General features: G+C 47.6%; 2 protein-coding genes across 5 annotated transcripts in view; both read left to right on the forward strand.

The window, feature by feature from the left end:
- Positions 1–10,168, forward strand: part of triobpb (TRIO and F-actin binding protein b) — a 14,817-nt gene extending 4,649 nt beyond the window's left edge. For 2 of the 4 annotated variants that reach the window (XM_079826306.1, XM_079826308.1), the window contains 7 exons: positions 729–1,143; positions 1,322–1,559; positions 2,555–2,657; positions 4,018–4,177; positions 4,255–4,365; positions 4,824–4,910; positions 9,442–10,168. In XM_079826306.1, the coding sequence (XP_079682432.1) occupies positions 729–1,143; positions 1,322–1,559; positions 2,555–2,657; positions 4,018–4,177; positions 4,255–4,365; positions 4,824–4,910; positions 9,442–9,636 (1,309 nt within the window). In that variant the 3' untranslated portion in view covers positions 9,637–10,168. Of the gene's footprint in view, positions 1–728; positions 1,147–1,321; positions 1,560–2,554; positions 2,658–4,017; positions 4,178–4,254; positions 4,366–4,823; positions 4,911–9,441 lie in introns of all 4 variants that reach the window. The other 2 variants (XM_079826305.1, XM_079826307.1) reach the window with 1 other exon arrangement.
- A 569-nt stretch (positions 10,169–10,737) lies between these two features.
- ndufa6 (NADH:ubiquinone oxidoreductase subunit A6) lies at positions 10,738–15,430 on the forward strand. The gene is made up of 3 exons (XM_079826656.1): positions 10,738–10,903; positions 15,034–15,149; positions 15,235–15,430. Exons 1-3 carry the CDS (start codon positions 10,765–10,767, stop codon positions 15,364–15,366), a joined length of 387 nt encoding a protein of 128 aa, XP_079682782.1. The 5' UTR covers positions 10,738–10,764; the 3' UTR covers positions 15,367–15,430.
- Positions 15,431–16,697: the final 1,267 nt, after the last annotated feature.

A 16,697-nucleotide genomic window follows, 5' to 3' on the forward strand; every position in this document is an offset into this window, starting at 1 on the left:
TGTGTGTGTGTGTGTGTAGAGCGAGGGAGAAGTGAGAGAGTGACGGTTAGCCTTGAAGCGAGTAGGAGGGACCCGGTTTTTAAAAAAATAGATCCGATAAAGAATGCATATATAGTGAAACGAGTCTCATTTTGTCATAAACAAAATATCACATAATTATCACCAGACTTACGATATAATATCGGGCAATGTGATATCGCGATAACGATATTGATTCTTATTGAATCAATATATCGTGCACCCCTAACTCACACACACACTCTCACACACACACACTCACTCTCACACACACACACTAACTCTCTCACACACACACACTCACTCTCTCACACACACACACACTAACTCTCTCACACACACTCACTCACACACACACACACACACACACTAACTCTCTCACACGCACACACTCACTCTCTCACACACACACTCACTCTCTCACACACACACACACACACACACACTAACTCTCTCACACGCACACACTCACTCACTCTCTCACACACACACACACACACACACACACACACACACACACGCACACACTCACTCACTCTCTCACACACACACACACACACACACACACACACACACACACACACACACACACACACACACACACACACACACACACACACACTCACACACTCACACACTCACTCTCTCTCTCTCACACACACACACACACACACACGTAGGTAACGCTCTGGATGTGTGTCCTCCTCTAGGCTGCCCAATCTCAGCAGTGATAAAGAGAACGCTCGTCATTCATCCCTCCGACTGCGCAGCCAATCAGAGGCCTCCACCGCAAACCCCGCCCACAGCAAATTTGACTATGTGGAGCTGTCACCCGTAGCCACGCCTTCTACCCCAGCCTCCGCCAATCAGAGAGAGTCTGGCGAGGGGCAGGTGAGAGAGCACAGCCAATGGCAGGAGGAGCGGCGGCGGGACGACGCCCACACCCAGTGGGAGGCGGTGCTGTCGCGAAAGGGGACGGGCCAGCTGTCGGAGCAGAAGCGAATCGAGGAGGAGATCGAGAAGAAGTGGGCGGAGTTTGAGCGACTGCCACTCAAAGAGATGAGGTCACTGCCACCGATGGGCTCGCGGTCGGGCCCCTCAGCCAATCAGGCTCTGGAGAGGGAGGTAGTGCGTGAATAAAGTCTATCCGCTCTCATGAATGCTTTATGAGAACTGAATAGAACACAGAGAGTTAGCCTCTGTGTGTGTGTGTGTGTGTGTGTGTGTGTGTGTGTGTGTGTGTGTGTGTGTACACCTGCACCTCCTGCAGAAGGCTTTACCTCTGTGTGTGTGTGTCCTGTAGGTGGCGTCTCTGAGGCAGCAGCTGGCGGCTCTGAGGGCGGGGCAGGGAGGGCGGGAGGGGAGGGTGGAGCCGGCGTGCTGTGGGGCGGAGTCTCGCTGTGGGGCGGGGCTTCAGCAGATGGAGCGAGTGCACAGGGAGGCTCTGGAGCAGCTGGAGCGGCGGCACACACAGCAGATCAGCGCTCTGGAGAGAGAGAGAGACACACTGCTGAGGGAGGAGAGCGACGCCACGGCTCGAGGTACTGGGACACTCCCATTGGTCCATCTCCAAACATGTGACCGCATGTGGCGGAAAACACCGTTGGGTTTATAATGATCACTATATGATGATGTGATGGGGTTTGGTTCTGTCGGGGTAACAGTTTAGGACCCAGTAGTGAAAAATGAAGACCAAGAGTCAGGAGTTAGATTAATTAAAGAAATATTTACTGAAGAATAGTTTGCAGTTTCATCAGCAGAAGCCAGCGTCAGAGTCTCGTGGAATCGCAGGCCAGACTCTAACTTACAGAGAATTTTGCCCACCAGTTATACTGGTTACAAGGACATTGATTACATCAACAATGACAGATGGCCTAAGCCTTAATTGGCTACAGAGACCTAAAAGTCTAAACATTTGTCACACATGTATAGATCTGCCGGAATGGCGTAGTTTAGTCTGGATGCTCGTCGCAACATCCCTTCCAGAAGGGTGAGATTGGCCTCGGACGTCGTAAAGGGCGCCTGCCTGTCGGGAGGGGGGTCAGGGGTCAGGCCCCGATCAGATAGCTCCAACAGACCAGCACAGAACATGTGAAACGCACACACACACAAGCACTAGGGCATCACACTCTAGCTAATGTCAGGGCATTATGACCGTTTATCAAGAGCACACTCAATACCCAAACAGCGACTCGGCCACAGCTATCCTTCACGAGACTGAGCCATGCATCCAACCCAGAGCAGCTGAGGAGACTAGAGTTAACACTACAAAATCATCCTCAAACTAAATATATAAACGTATAAAATCACACAGAATTACTATCATCTCTAGATTACATATGAAAGCAGAGAAAGAGATATTTATTTAGATTATCCTGGATTATTCAGGTTATGGATATAATAAAAAGAATCATTCATCCGCTTCAGTTCCATATGGTCACATCATATGACAATAATCACTGTATGCGGGAAAACTACATTACCCATGATGCTTTGTGTGTGTGTGTGTGTGTGTGTGTGTGTGTGTGTGTGTTAGTGATGGAGGCCTTACAGAAAGCACACAGAGAAGAGCTGGAGAAAACCACACAACACAGAGAGACACACAGGATGGACACACACACGCTTGACAAACAAAAACAGTGAGTACACACACACACACACACACACACACACACACACACACACACACACTCAACAGTGAGTACACACACATTCAACAGTGACAATTATATGGCAGTGTGTGTGTGTGTGATGGGTAGGTTTAGGGGCAGGGGCAGTGTGTGTGTGTGTGTGTGATGGGTAGGTTTAGGGGCAGGGGCAGTGTGTGTGTGTGTGTGTGTGTGTGTGTGTGTGATGGGTAGGTTTACGGGCAGGGGCAGTGTGTGTGTGTGTGTGTGTGATGGGTAGGTTTAGGGGCAGTGTGTGTGTGTGTGTGTGTGTGTGTGTGTGTGTGATGGGTAGGTTTAGGGGCAGGGGCAGTGTGTGTGTGTGTGTGTGTGTGTGTGTGTGATGGGTAGGTTTACGGGCAGGGGCAGTGTGTGTGTGTGTGTGTGTGATGGGTAGGTTTAGGGGCAGTGTGTGTGTGTGTGTGTGTGTGTGTGATGGGTAGGTTTAGGGGCAGGGGCAGTTTGTGTGTGTGTGTGTGTGTGTGTGTGTGTGTGTGTGATGGGTAGGTTTAGGGGCAGTGTGTGTGTGTGTGTGATGGGTAGGTTTAGGGGCAGTGTGTGTGTGTGTGTGTTGGGTAGGTTTAGGGGCAGGGGCAGTGTGTGTGTTTGTGTGTGTGTGTGTGTGTGTGATGGGTAGGTTTAGGGGCAGTGTGTGTGTGACGGGTAGGTTTAGGGGCAGTGTGTGTGTGTGTGTGTGTGTGTGTGATGGGTAGGTTTAGGGGCAGTGTGTGTGTGTGTGTGTGTGTGTGTGTGTGACGGGTAGGTTTAGGGGCAGTGTGTGTGTGTGTGTGTGTGTGTGTGATGGGTAGGTTTAGGGGCAGGGGCAGTGTGTGTGTGTGTGTGTGTGTGTGATGGGTAGGTTTAGGGGCAGGGGCAGTGTGTGTGTTTGTGTGTGTGTGTGTGTGTGTGTGTGTGTGTGTGTGTGTGTGTGATGGGTAGGTTTAGGGGCAGTGTGTGTGTGACGGGTAGGTTTAGGGGCAGTGTGTGTGTGTGTGTGTGTGTGTGTGTGACGGGTAGGTTTAGGGGCAGTGTGTGTGTGTGTGTGTGTGTGACGGGTAGGTTTAGGGGCAGTGTGTGTGTGTGTGTGTGTGACGGGTAGGTTTAGGGGCAGTGTGTGTGTGTGTGTGACGGGTAGGTTTAGGGGCAGTGTGTGTGTGTGTGTGTGTGTGTGTGTGTGTGTGTGTGTGTGTGTGATGGGTAGGTTTAGGGGCAGGGGCAGTGTAGGGGGATAGAATATACGGTATAAAAACCATTACGCCTATGGAAAGTCCCCATAAAACATGAAAACCTAACAAGTGTGTGTGTGTGTGTGTGTGTGTGTGTGTGTGAGCAGGGCAGAAGCGGCGTCCCTGAGGCGGGAGCTGCAGGCTCTATCGGAGCGGTTCTCTCAGAAGTGTCTGGAGCTGAAGCGGGCGCAGCAGCAGCACACACACACACACACACAGATGAGCCAGAGGGAGCAGCAGATGGAGCAGCTGAAGAGAGACAACCAGGTGAGGCCCACACCTCACACACTCCTCCGCTCCGCTTCAACACACACTCACACACACACACGTCTGTGCGTCTGCAGGACTTACAGGCACGCCTGGCGGAGGAGGTGAAGGTCATTCGCTCTCTGGTCACAGGTCAAGGGTCAGACGCAGGGACTGAGGGCAGCGAGAGGTCATGGTGTGAGATGCAGGTGAGACGTTCTAACACACACACACACACACACACACACACACACACACACACACATCAAATGTTTGTCTTTAGCAGTTTAACAGCATTTTCTTTCCTCCATAGTGATGAAATGTCTAATAATACAGCTTTTAAACAGTCATTCTCTTCAGCCAATCAGGCGTGAGACTTTAATCTAGCCAGTCGTGATGTATGTAGCTCTGTGTGTGTGTAGCTCTGTGTGTGTGTAGCTCTGTGTGTGTGTGTGTGTGTGTGTGTGTGTGTGTGTGTGTGCGCGTTCAGACAGGACGGGTGTCATCATCTGTTCAATCACACGGTTTAATGAAGGAAGCGTTTTCAAAATGAACTCTAGTTTTTTATTGGTCTTTTTTGAACTTGGCATTATTAGATATTGGGCCTTTTTTCAATTCAGCAGAGTTTTAAGATGTGTGTGTGTGTGTGTGTGTGTGTGTGTTGCAGGTGCTGCTGCGGGTGCGAGAGAACGAACTACAGTACCTCCACCAAGAGCTCAACAGCCTCCGCAACCAGCTGCACTTCCTCACCACGGTAACACGCCTGTGTGTGTGTGTGTGTGTGTGTGTGTGTGTGTGTGTGTGTGTGTGTGTGTGAGAGAGACTGTGCGCGGTCTGTGTATAACACGTGTTTCCTGTGTGTGTGTGTGGTCTGTGTGTAACGCATGTTCCCATGATCTGTGTGTGTGTGTGTGTGTGTGTGTGTTTGGTCCATGTGTAACGTGTGTTCTTTTCTCTGTGTAACGCGTGTTCCCCGCCTGTGTGTGTGTGTGTGTGTGTGTAACGCGTGTTCCCGTCCGTGTGTGACGCGTGTTCCCCGTCCGTGTGTGACGCGTGTTCCCCGTCCGTGTGTGACGCGTGTTTCCCGTCCGTGTGTGACGCGTGTTCCCCGTCCGTGTGTGACGCGTGTTCCCCGTCCGTGTGTGACGCGTGTTTCCCGTCCGTGTGTGACGCGTGTTCCCCGTCCGTGTGGGACGCGTGTTCCCCGCCTGTGTGTGTGTGTGTGTGTGTGTAACGCGTGTTCCCCGCCTGTGTGTGTGTGTGTGTGTGTGTGTAACGCGTGTTCCCCGCCTGTGTGTGTGTGTGTGTGTGTGTAACGCGTGTTCCCGTCCGTGTGTGACGCGTGTTCCCCGTCCGTGTGTGACGCGTGTTCCCCGTCCGTGTGTGACGCGTGTTTCCCGTCCGTGTGTGACGCGTGTTCCCCGTCCGTGTGTGACGCGTGTTTCCCGTCCGTGTGTGACGCGTGTTCCCCGTCCGTGTGTGACGCGTGTTCCCCGTCCGTGTGTGACGCGTGTTCCCCGTCCGTGTGTGACGCGTGTTTCCCGTCCGTGTGTGACGCGTGTTTCCCGTCCGTGTGTGACGCGTGTTCCCCGTCCGTGTGTGACGCGTGTTTCCCGTCCGTGTGTGACGCGTGTTCCCCGTCCGTGTGGGACGCGTGTTCCCCGTCCGTGTGTGACGCGTGTTCCCCGTGTGTGTGTGTGTGTGTGTGTGTAACACATGTTCCCGTGTGTGTGTGTCAGGAGAAGAGCAGCGTGTGCGAGCGCTACCGCGAGGTGTGTGTGTGTGTGTGTGTGTGTGTGTCAGGAGAAGAGCAGCGTGTGCGAGCGCTACCGCGAGGAGTGTGTGTGTGTGTGTGTGTGTGTGTGTGTAACACATGTTCCCGTGTGTGTGTCAGGAGAAGAGCAGCGTGTGCGAGCGCTACCGTGAGGAGTGTGTGTGTATGTGTGTGTGTGTGTGTGTAACACATGTTCCCGCCGTGTGTGTGTGTGTGTCAGGAGAAGAGCAGCGTGTGCGAGCGCTACCGTGAGGAGTGTGTGTGTGTGTATGTGTGTGTGTGTAACACATGTTCCCGCCGTGTGTGTGTGTGTGTGTGTCAGGAGAAGAGCAGCGTGTACGAGCGCTACCGTGAGGTGTGTGTGTGTGTGTGTGTGTGTGTGTGTGTGTGTGTAACATGTTCTCGTGTGTGTGTGTGTAACATGTTCTCGTGTGTGTGTGTGTAACACATGTTCTCGTGTGTGTGTGTGTGTGTGTGTGTGTGTGTGTAACACATGTTCTCGTGTGTGTGTGTGTGTGTGTGTGTGTGTAACACATGTTCTCGTGTGTGTGTGTGTGTGTGTGTGTGTGTGTAACAACACATGTTCCCGTGTGTGTGTGTCAGGAGAAGAGCAGCGTGTGCGAGCGCTACCGCGAGGTGTGTGTGTGTGTGTAACACATGTTCCCGTGTGTGTGTCAGGAGAAGAGCAGCGTGTGCGAGCGCTACCGTGAGGAGTGTGTGTGTGTGTATGTGTGTGTGTGTGTGTAACACATGTTCCCGCCGTGTGTGTGTGTGTGTCAGGAGAAGAGCAGCGTGTGCGAGCGCTACCGTGAGGTATGTGTGTGTGTGTGTGTGTGTGTGTGTAACACATGTTCTCGTGTGTGTGTGTGTGTGTGTGTGTGAGTAACACATGTTCTCGTGTGTGTGTGTGTAACACATGTTCTCGTGTGTGTGTGTGTAACACATGTTCTCGTGTGTGTGTGTGTGTGTAACACATGTTCCCGCCGTGTGTGTGTGTGTGTCAGGAGAAGAGCAGCGTGTACGAGCGCTACCGTGAGGTATGTGTGTGTGTGTGTGTAACACATGTTCTCGTGTGTGTGTGTGTGTGTGTGTGTGTGTGTGTGTGTGTGAGTAACACATGTTCTCGTGTGTGTGTGTAACACATGTTCTCGTGTGTGTGTGTGTAACACATGTTCTCGTGTGTGTGTGTGTGTGTGTGTGTGTGTGTGTGTGTGTGTGTGTGTGTGTGTGTGTAACACATGTTCTCGTGTGTGTGTGTGTGTGTGTGTGTAACACATGTTCTCGTGTGTGTGTGTGTGTGTGTGTGTGTAACACATGTTCTCGTGTGTGTGTGTGTGTGTGTGTGTGTAACACATGTTCCCGTGTGTGTGTCAGGAGAAGAGCAGTGTGTGCGAGCGCTACCGCGAGGTGTGTGTGTGTGTGTAACACATGTTCCCGTGTGTGTGTAATACATGTTCTTGTGTGTGTGTGTGTGTCAGGAGAAGAGCAGTGTGTGCGAGCGCTACCGTGAGGTGTGTGTGTGTGTGTGTAACACATGTTCTCGTGTGTGTGTGTAATACATGTTCTTGTGTGTGTGTGTCAGGAGAAGAGCAGTGTGTGCGAGCGCTACCGTGAGGTGTGTGTGTGTGTGTGTGTAACACATGTTCCCGTGTGTGTGTCAGGAGAAGAGCAGTGTGTGCGAGCGCTACCGCGAGGTGTGTGTGTGTGTGTAACACATGTTCCCGTGTGTGTGTAATACATGTTCTTGTTTGTGTGTGTGTGTCAGGAGAAGAGCAGTGTGTGCGAGCGCTACCGTGAGGTGTGTGTGTGTGTGTGTAACACATGTTCTCGTGTGTGTGTAATACATGTTCTTGTGTGTGTGTGTCAGGAGAAGAGCAGTGTGTGCGAGCGCTACCGTGAGTGTGTGTGTGTGTGTGTGTGTAACACATGTTCCCGTGTGTGTGTCAGGAGAAGAGCAGTGTGTGCGAGCGCTACCGTGAGGTGTGTGTGTGTGTGTGTGTGTAACACATGTTCCCGTGTGTGTGTCAGGAGAAGAGCAGTGTGTGCGAGCGCTACCGCGAGGTGTGTGTGTGTGTGTAACACATGTTCCCGTGTGTGTGTCAGGAGAAGAGCAGTGTGTGCGAGCGCTACCGTGAGGTGTGTGTGTGTGTGTGTGTGTGTGTGTAACACATGTTCCCGTGTGTGTGTCAGGAGAAGAGCAGTGTGTGCGAGCGCTACCGCGAGGTGTGTGTGTGTGTGTAACACATGTTCCCGTGTGTGTGTCAGGAGAAGAGCAGTGTGTGCGAGCGCTACCGTGAGGTGTGTGTGTGTGTGTGTGTGTGTGTGTGTGTAACACATGTTCCCGTGTGTGTGTCAGGAGAAGAGCAGTGTGTGCGAGCGCTACCGCGAGGTGTGTGTGTGTAACACATGTTCTCGTGTGTGTGTGTGTAACACATGTTCCCGTGTGTGTGTCAGGAGAAGAGCAGTGTGTGCGAGCGCTACCGCGAGGTGTGTGTGTGTGTGTAACACATGTTCCCGTGTGTGTGTGTGTGTAACACATGTTCGTGTGTGTGTAACACATGTTCCCGTGTGTGTGTCAGGAGAAGAGCAGTGTGTGCGAGCGCTACCGTGAGGTGTGTGTGTGTGTGTGTGTGTGTGTGTGTGTGTGTAACACATGTTCCCGTGTGTGTGTCAGGAGAAGAGCAGTGTGTGCGAGCGCTACCGTGAGGTGTGTGTGTGTGTGTGTGTGTGTGTGTGTGTGTGTGTAACACATGTTCCCGTGTGTGTGTCAGGAGAAGAGCAGTGTGTGCGAGCGCTACCGTGAGGTGTGTGTGTGTGTGTGTGTGTGTGTGTGTAACACATGTTCCCGTGTGTGTGTCAGGAGAAGAGCAGTGTGTGCGAGCGCTACCGTGAGGTGTGTGTGTGTGTGTGTGTGTGTGTGTGTGTAACACATGTTCCCGTGTGTGTGTCAGGAGAAGAGCAGTGTGTGCGAGCGCTACCGCGAGGTGTGTGTGTGTGTGTGTGTGTGTGTGTGTGTGTGTAACACATGTTCTCGTGTGTGTGTGTCAGGAGAAGAGCAGTGTGTGCGAGCGCTACCGCGAGGTGTGTGTGTGTGTGTGTGTGTGTGTGTGTGTGTGTGTAACACATGTTCCCGTGTGTGTGTCAGGAGAAGAGCAGTGTGTGCGAGCGCTACCGCGAGGTGTGTGTGTGTGTGTGTGTGTGTGTGTGTGTGTGTGTGTGTGTGTAACACATGTTCTCGTGTGTGTGTGTCAGGAGAAGAGCAGTGTGTGCGAGCGCTACCGCGAGGTGTGTGTGTGTGTGTGTGTGTGTGTGTGTGTGTGTGTGTGTGTGTGTGTAACACATGTTCCCGTGTGTGTGTCAGGAGAAGAGCAGCGTGTGCGAGCGCTACCGTGAGGTGTGTGTGTGTAACACATGTTCCCGTGTGTGTGTCAGGAGAAGAGCAGCGTGTGCGAGCGCTACCGCGAGGTGTGTGTGTGTGTGTGTGTAACACATGTTCCCGTGTGTGTGTCAGGAGAAGAGCAGCGTGTGCGAGCGCTACCGCGAGGTGTGTGAGGAGCTGAGCTGTATGAAGAGCCGCAGTGAGCGCGAGGCCGATGCGCTGAGAGAACACCTGAGACTGGCTCTGAGCGCCTTACATGAGCACGACAACAGCCTGATGGGCGGAGCCACGCGCACATGTGACTCACTGCAGTCCAATCAGCACTGATGGGCGGAGCCACCGCGCTCATGTGACTCACTGCAGTCCAGTCAGCCAATCGCTGCGGGACACTGGAACCAGCGCTTCTGCACTTTCTCATGTGTGTTTATGGGACCAAACTGGAACGTCTCGCTATCGCTCAACACACACACAGCCAACAAACTCATATCGGATAGATGTTGATATATCATATGTGTGTGTGTGTGTGTGTGTGTGTGTGTGTGTGTTCTGTGGAAGCTTGTTCCCAACGCAGAATAAAAGCATACGGTGTGACTATATCTAGCAGGCCTGAATGGATCCTGAAAGGCGCGGCTGGGACTTTGGCTTGAATGTTTACATCAGTGTGTATGTGTGTGTATTATGGGATGTTCTGCGGGGACACGAGCTTCCCCTGTCTGTGCCACAACAACAGAGCTTTGCTTCAATGAGCCAATGTTTTTTAAAGATGTTTGTTTCTTGTCGTCTATATTTAAATCTAGAGTTTAACGCATATGTACACAAATGGAACTATAGCTAATAAACATGGGTTATTTGGTTCCTGGACTCCGAGTGCTGTCATTGAAGTGAGGATGGTGTGTGTATTCATTCACAAAGCTCAAATAATATCAATCACACTGAGGGTTTTGCCATTGAGGTGAAGGTTTTTACAGATGTTTTAGAATTTATACCCAATTAAATATCGCAGAGCGAGGCATAATGGCGTATGCTGAATATAAACGGTGTTTTAAGATTGTATTCATTCACAAGACCGCTCCATGACTAGAAATCAAACTTTAAAGTCACTAATTTCCCAAGACTGAATGAAAATCTAGATATTTTAATGGTTGTTTTGTCTTTAAGTCATTAGTATGACTTAAATTATGACATACTAAGTCGTATTCATTAGATGAAAAGTCGACATTGTGACTTTTATGACACAAATATCGAATTTATGACTAGTAATTGGTCAAATACGTATGGTTCTGTCAGTGAAACTAAAGGCGAGGCGCATCATCCACCATAAAATGATAAAAGATGTAAAATATTAAAGGTAGATGTGCGCGTGCGTGTGCGCAGTCCCGCTCCGCGCCGGCAGGTGGCGGCGGGGGTTTGAATGGCGGTTGACGCGCATGCGCAGAGCAGCAGCAGAGGCGCAAGATGGCGTCCAGCGCAGCGACCCGCTCAGGCGCCGCCGCCGCTAAAGTGGTGAAACCGATCTTCAGCCGCGACCTGGCCGAGGCCCAACGGAGGGTTCGGGAGCTGTACCGGGCCTGGTACCGGGAGGTGCCCAACACAGGTACTGCGCGCGCTCCCGCCGCCGAACACACACACGGGAGCGCGCCAAGGTCACACACACACACACACAACTGCAGAAACACACTACCCCTAAACTTACCCAACACACACACACTCTCGGTTTGAGGATTAAACATTCACTGTTTCTATGATTGAGCTCATCTGTGTGTCTGAATGTGCTGAAATCAACACTGTGTGTGTGTGTGTGTGTGTGTGTGTGTGTGTGTGTGTGTGTGTGTGTGTGTGTGTGTGTGTGTGTGTGTGTGTGTGTGTGTGTGTGTGTGTGTGTGTGTGTGCGCGCGCGCGCTGAAATCAACACTATATACATGACAGGAAAGAGTTGTGACTCTTATACATGACTCTCTGTGTGTGTGTGTGTGTGTGTGTGTGTGTCGGTCGGTGTGAGCCGAAATCAACTGTGTGTGTGTGTCGGTGTGAAATCAACACTATATACATGACAGGAAAGGATATAATGTTTGTGTGTTTCAGTCAGTCAGTGAATCAAATGAGTCGAATTGAGCCAGAAGGATTCACTCTCTAGTGTGTGTGTGTGTGTGTGTGTGTGTGTGTGTGTGTGTGTGTCAGTGCACACGTTTCAGCTGGACATCACTCCTCTAATGTGTGTGTGTGTGTGTGTGTGTTTGATCTGTGTGTGTGAGCTGATATACATGACTCTAATGTGTGCGTGTGTGTGCACGTGCGTGTGTGTGAGAGCTGATATACATGACAGGAAAGAGTTATACATGACTCTAATATGGAGACAGAATAGACTCATTAATAATTCACGCAAAAAACAAGATGCACACACGTGTAGCCAATTTCACATGCATGAAACCAAATTCACGTGCACAAAAAACAATTCACGTGCGCAAAATAAAATTACATATTCATAAAATACATTTCACAAATGCAAAACACAATTCGTAGATTTACAATAGTGCACAAAAACTTTAGAAAGTTTAAAATGTACAAGTTCATCCTGTAATGTGAATGTTCATATCGTCATTCGTGTGTGAATTGCCTTGGATGTGTGTGTGTGTTTTTGAGACTTTCCTGGCAGCGCAATCCTCCCTACACAGAGGAGTCGTACTCTTTAGCCAATCAGATTTAAGCTCATCAATCGGCCAATCATAACCGCGTGAGGGCGGGCCCACCTGAATGTTACGTCATCAGCGTTCGACCACAGTTAGAGATCATGGCTAAGCAGCAGAGGTATGTATGTGCAGTTTGATCGGTTCATTTCTGTGTTTAATGAAACTAAGAACTTAGAGATCAGTTGAAGTGAGTTTATTCAATATTAACAGATGTAAGCAATTGCTGTGGTGATCAGATGTCCCATATGAAGAGGAAATGATGCTTGTTTTGTTGTATTTTAGCTGCAGGTACAGAGACAGACATCTCTCTCTGTTACAATCACACAAATGATTGTAAAACAATAATCTGGGTGGACAATAGCTCCCATTTAGCACTGGCCTCATCAAGATATTTTTTCACTATGTACAATTTTTTTTATGAGCACTCATTGTTTAGTGATGAAGATATTTTGCCATTTGTGCAACAGTATGCAGTGTTAAATTGTTATTACACGTATTGTTCCTGTACACCTTTGGCGTGACATCTGGATAGCAGTCACAAACATCTAAATTCATGTTTCCTTATTCTCTTTTATAATTTGTTTATAATTTGTATTAATGTCTTAATCTATTCAGTACACATGTACTTACATGTTCTGTGCTGTATTGTCATCTCAGGATTTTTAATGTCACAGGACAATGTTGTGAAGCATTAATTTTACTTTGCCTGGCAAAAAAGCGTTTTTATGCTGATCAGACAAAGATGCAATTAACATCATACTACTAAGATTACTCAGTAAACTATATTAAATGATATTACCATCACTTCATGTCCTGCTTCCTGCTCTTCCTCTGTCTGTACATCTTGCACTACGTGCTGACTGCTTTAAATATCAAACCAAAATCTGATGTGTTCTGGCAGAGAAAGGGCTAGTGGCGGCTAGATTGAACACATTTCATTTGCTATCTTTCACCTGATGTATTGCACTTAAATGTATCATTTGGAGATAAACATTTATCTACTTTAAAAGAAAAGAAGACACTGGAACACTACCAACATCCCTGACCAGCCATGCAATGACATTGTGCTTCCAGTACCCTGTGACTGAAGAACTAGCCCAGCTTCAAACTGTTAATCAGCCAATCTCACAACTACAGAATATATTTAGATATGTTATATATATATATATATATATATATATTTTTTTTTTTTTTTTTTTTTTTATTTCTCTGTACTACATGTTGTGCTTCTTCATCATTTACTCATCCTCAAGTTGTTCCAAACCTGTACTGAGTTTTGTTTGTTCTGCTGAACACAAAGGAAGTTATTTAGAAGAATGTAACAAAGCAAATCTCTGCAGCCATTGACTAACATAGTATTTTTCTCCCTACTATGTTAGTCAATGGCTGCAGAGATGTGCTTTGTTACAAACATTCTTACAAATATCTTCCTTTGTGTTCAGCAGAACAGAAATTCATATAGGTTTGGAACAAACTTTAAAAAAATCTTTTGGGTGAACTCTCTTTAATCATGGCCAAGTCATTTCATATAGGTTTTATTCCCAAAGGATTCAGAAACTTTCAAACTAATAAACCGTATACATCAACTGTAGCAAATCTCTTTGATTCATTTAATTCTGTCATAAAACAAGAACATTTAATAATGCATAGCAGGGCTTTATTCCTTGAGTGTGTACATTAATACAGTAACAATGCATGACTTTCAGCCTCTTATTGAAACAACAGTCAAAATGAAGGGATGCAACATGACTGTTTTGAAAGAATTACAGTAGGAATGCTAAGGTCAAGGTACTGGTTGTCTCTGCAACTTCATACATCATCTGTCTGGGAAATCTGAAACAATAAAACTGCATATATGTGCAGCTTAAAGTTAAAACAAAGCATAGATTAAATATAAAAGGTCTCCAATGTATGCACTTCATTACATAAATTATTATCAGTTGAATGTGTGGTGGACATGACATGCAGGTACAAACACACTGCTGTGACTGCTCTTTCCTAATTAAATAATAGTTAAATAAAAGACCACGTGAAAAATATCTATTTATCTAATTCGTCTATTTATATACACTATCTCTCATCATTCAAACCATTGTTATGCTTTCTATGGAGTTTATGATTCTAAAATCCTACATTTGTATGGTGTGCATATGCGTAATTCTTTATGAAGTAAACATAAGAATCCATCAATACTACTAAATGTTTATTTTCACACAGAGATCAGTTGAAGTGATAGTTTCTTAACTGCTAAGTCCTTAGTTTCATTAAACACAGAAATGAACCGATCAAACTGCACATACATTCCTCTGCTGCTTAGCCATGATCTCTAACTGTGGTCGAACGCTGATGACGTAACATTCAGGTGGGCCCGCCCTCACGCGGTTATGATTGGCCGATTGATGAGCTTAAATCTGATTGGCTAAAGAGTACGACTCCTCTGTGTAGGGAGGATTGCGCTGCCAGGAAAGTCTCAAAACACACACACACACATCCAAGGCAATTCACACACGTGAATGACGATTTGCACATTCACATTACAGGATGAATGTGTACATTTTAAACATTCAAAAGTTTTTGTGCACAGTTGTAAATCTACGAATTGTGTTTTGCATTTGTGAAATGTATTTTATGAATATGTAATTTTATTTTGCGCACGTGAATTGTTTTTTGTGCACGTGAATTTGGTTTCATGCATGTGAAATTGGTTACACATGTGTGCATCTTGTTTTTTGCGTGAATTATTAATGAGTCTATTCTGTCTCCATACTCTAATGTGTGTGTGTGTGTGTGTGTGTGTGTGTGTGTGTGTGTGTGTGTCAGTGCACACGTTTCAGCTGGACATCACTCCTCTAATGTGTGTGTGTGTGTGTGTGTGTGTGTGTGTGTGTGTGTCAGTGCACACGTTTCAGCTGGACATCACTCCTCTAATGTGTGTGTGTGTGTGTGTGTGTGTGTGTGTGTCAGTGCACACGTTTCAGCTGGACATCACTCCTCTAATGTGTGTGTGTGTGTGTGTGTGTGTGTGTGTGTGTGTCAGTGCACACGTTTCAGCTGGACATCACTCCTCGTCAGGGCCGTGATAAAGTGCGGGAGATGTTCGACAGGAACAGTCACGTGACGGACCCTCGGGTTATCGACATGCTGGTCATCAAGGTGAGGAACACGCCTGCTGTTAGCGTGTGTGTTTGTGTGTGTGTGTGTGTGTGTGTTTGATGATCTGTGTGTGTGTGTGCTTCAGGGTAAGATGGAGCTGGAGGAAACCATCAACGTCTGGAAGCAGAAAACACACATCATGCGCTTCTTCCACGAGACCGAGGTGCCGCGGCCCAACGACTTCCTCTCCAAATTCTACCACGGACACGACCCTTGACCTTTGACCCTTACTGTGTGCTGTCATTGCTCCTGTACTGTAAATACACTCATGCTGAACCAGTCTCTGTGTGTGTGTGTGTGTGTGTGTGTGTTATATCTGACCATATGCTGGTACTTCAGGGCTCTAGAGCGACTCAAATGTGTTCTGGGTCGCACCAACGTTCTCTCTAAACCAATCAGAGACAGAGAGGGGGCGGGTCTTTGCCTCTGATTGGCTGTGGGGTCAGCTGATCGTTCCTAGTGCTTATGTTTCTGTGGAAACGTCATACATTTTCATTTCTCAGGACAGTTTATTTGAAACATATAAAGTCTTTACTTTCAGCAGATCCTCGTTCAGATGCGAAACATTGAGTCGTTCACATTTATAACTCTATTGTTCAACAATCACACACAGGCCCAGTGTTTCTCCAGTGACACACACACACACACACCGAGTCTGCGCTCAGTCATCATCATCATCATCCTCAGGCACAAATATATCGTGTTCCTCCAGCAGGGCGGCGAAGTTCTTGCTGATCATCGTCCCGATGTACAGGAACGGGGCCACGACCATCATGATCCGCACCAGCCCAAACGCCGTCTACACACACACACACACACACACACTTTACTCTACAGGTGACTTTCACACACAAACACTTTATTAGCGTATATTTTTTTTTGGGGGGGCCAAATAAGAGCGTTTATAGGAACGTTCCCTGCACGTTATCTTTAATTTATTGTTTTTATAACCACAAGTTTTCCTGAAATGTATAATTTATCATTAAATAAAGTCTGTTTTGCCGATACCGTTTATTAAAACCTTGATTAGATCCGTCAAAACACATTACAATTTTCAGGTAAATGCTATAAATATTAAGCCAATGTCAAACGTAGGAAAATCGTACCGATCATAAATAGGCAGTTGTGTTTACTGCGCGCCCCTGATGTGCACGCGCTTCTCCAGCACGCGCGTTCTCCTGTCCTCCACAGAAAGCCGCGAACTCGCAGAGTTTAAAAGATAACGGTCATTTCGTTTTGCTGACTGAGTCTGACTAACGTTTATCGATCTTTTTATTGAATAATTGCTTATAATTAATACATATGCGACAGTAAAGAGTGTGATTTCAGAGAGATTCGACACGTCTAGTTAAAGAGAACATGACGTTAACCGAGAACTGTTTGTTTTCTGACCGTGAAGCCGCTAATTCAGTGGTAAGAAAACAATGTAATGTTAGTCACGTATGTCTTTGAATAAAATTAATATCCCTGCATGAAAAAATACTACAGTGTTATAGTAAAATAACTGTTTTTGAACCATACTAAATTAACAAAGTGTAGTATAAATAC

Source organism: Gobio gobio, assembly GCF_949357685.1.
Source record: "Gobio gobio genome assembly, chromosome: 1".
Classification (NCBI taxonomy): Eukaryota; Metazoa; Chordata; class Actinopteri; order Cypriniformes; family Gobionidae; genus Gobio; species Gobio gobio.

Excerpts from the sequence above, each read along its gene's own strand:
- ndufa6 (XM_079826656.1), top strand. The coding sequence starts at position 10,765 with ATGGCGTCCAGCGCAGCGACCCGCTCAGGCGCCGCCGCCGCTAAAGTG. Across the intron at positions 10,904-15,033 it reads CCGGGAGGTGCCCAACACAG|TGCACACGTTTCAGCTGGAC; the intron begins GTACTGCGCGCG and ends TGTGTGTGTCAG. Across the intron at positions 15,150-15,234 it reads TCGACATGCTGGTCATCAAG|GGTAAGATGGAGCTGGAGGA; the intron begins GTGAGGAACACG and ends TGTGTGCTTCAG.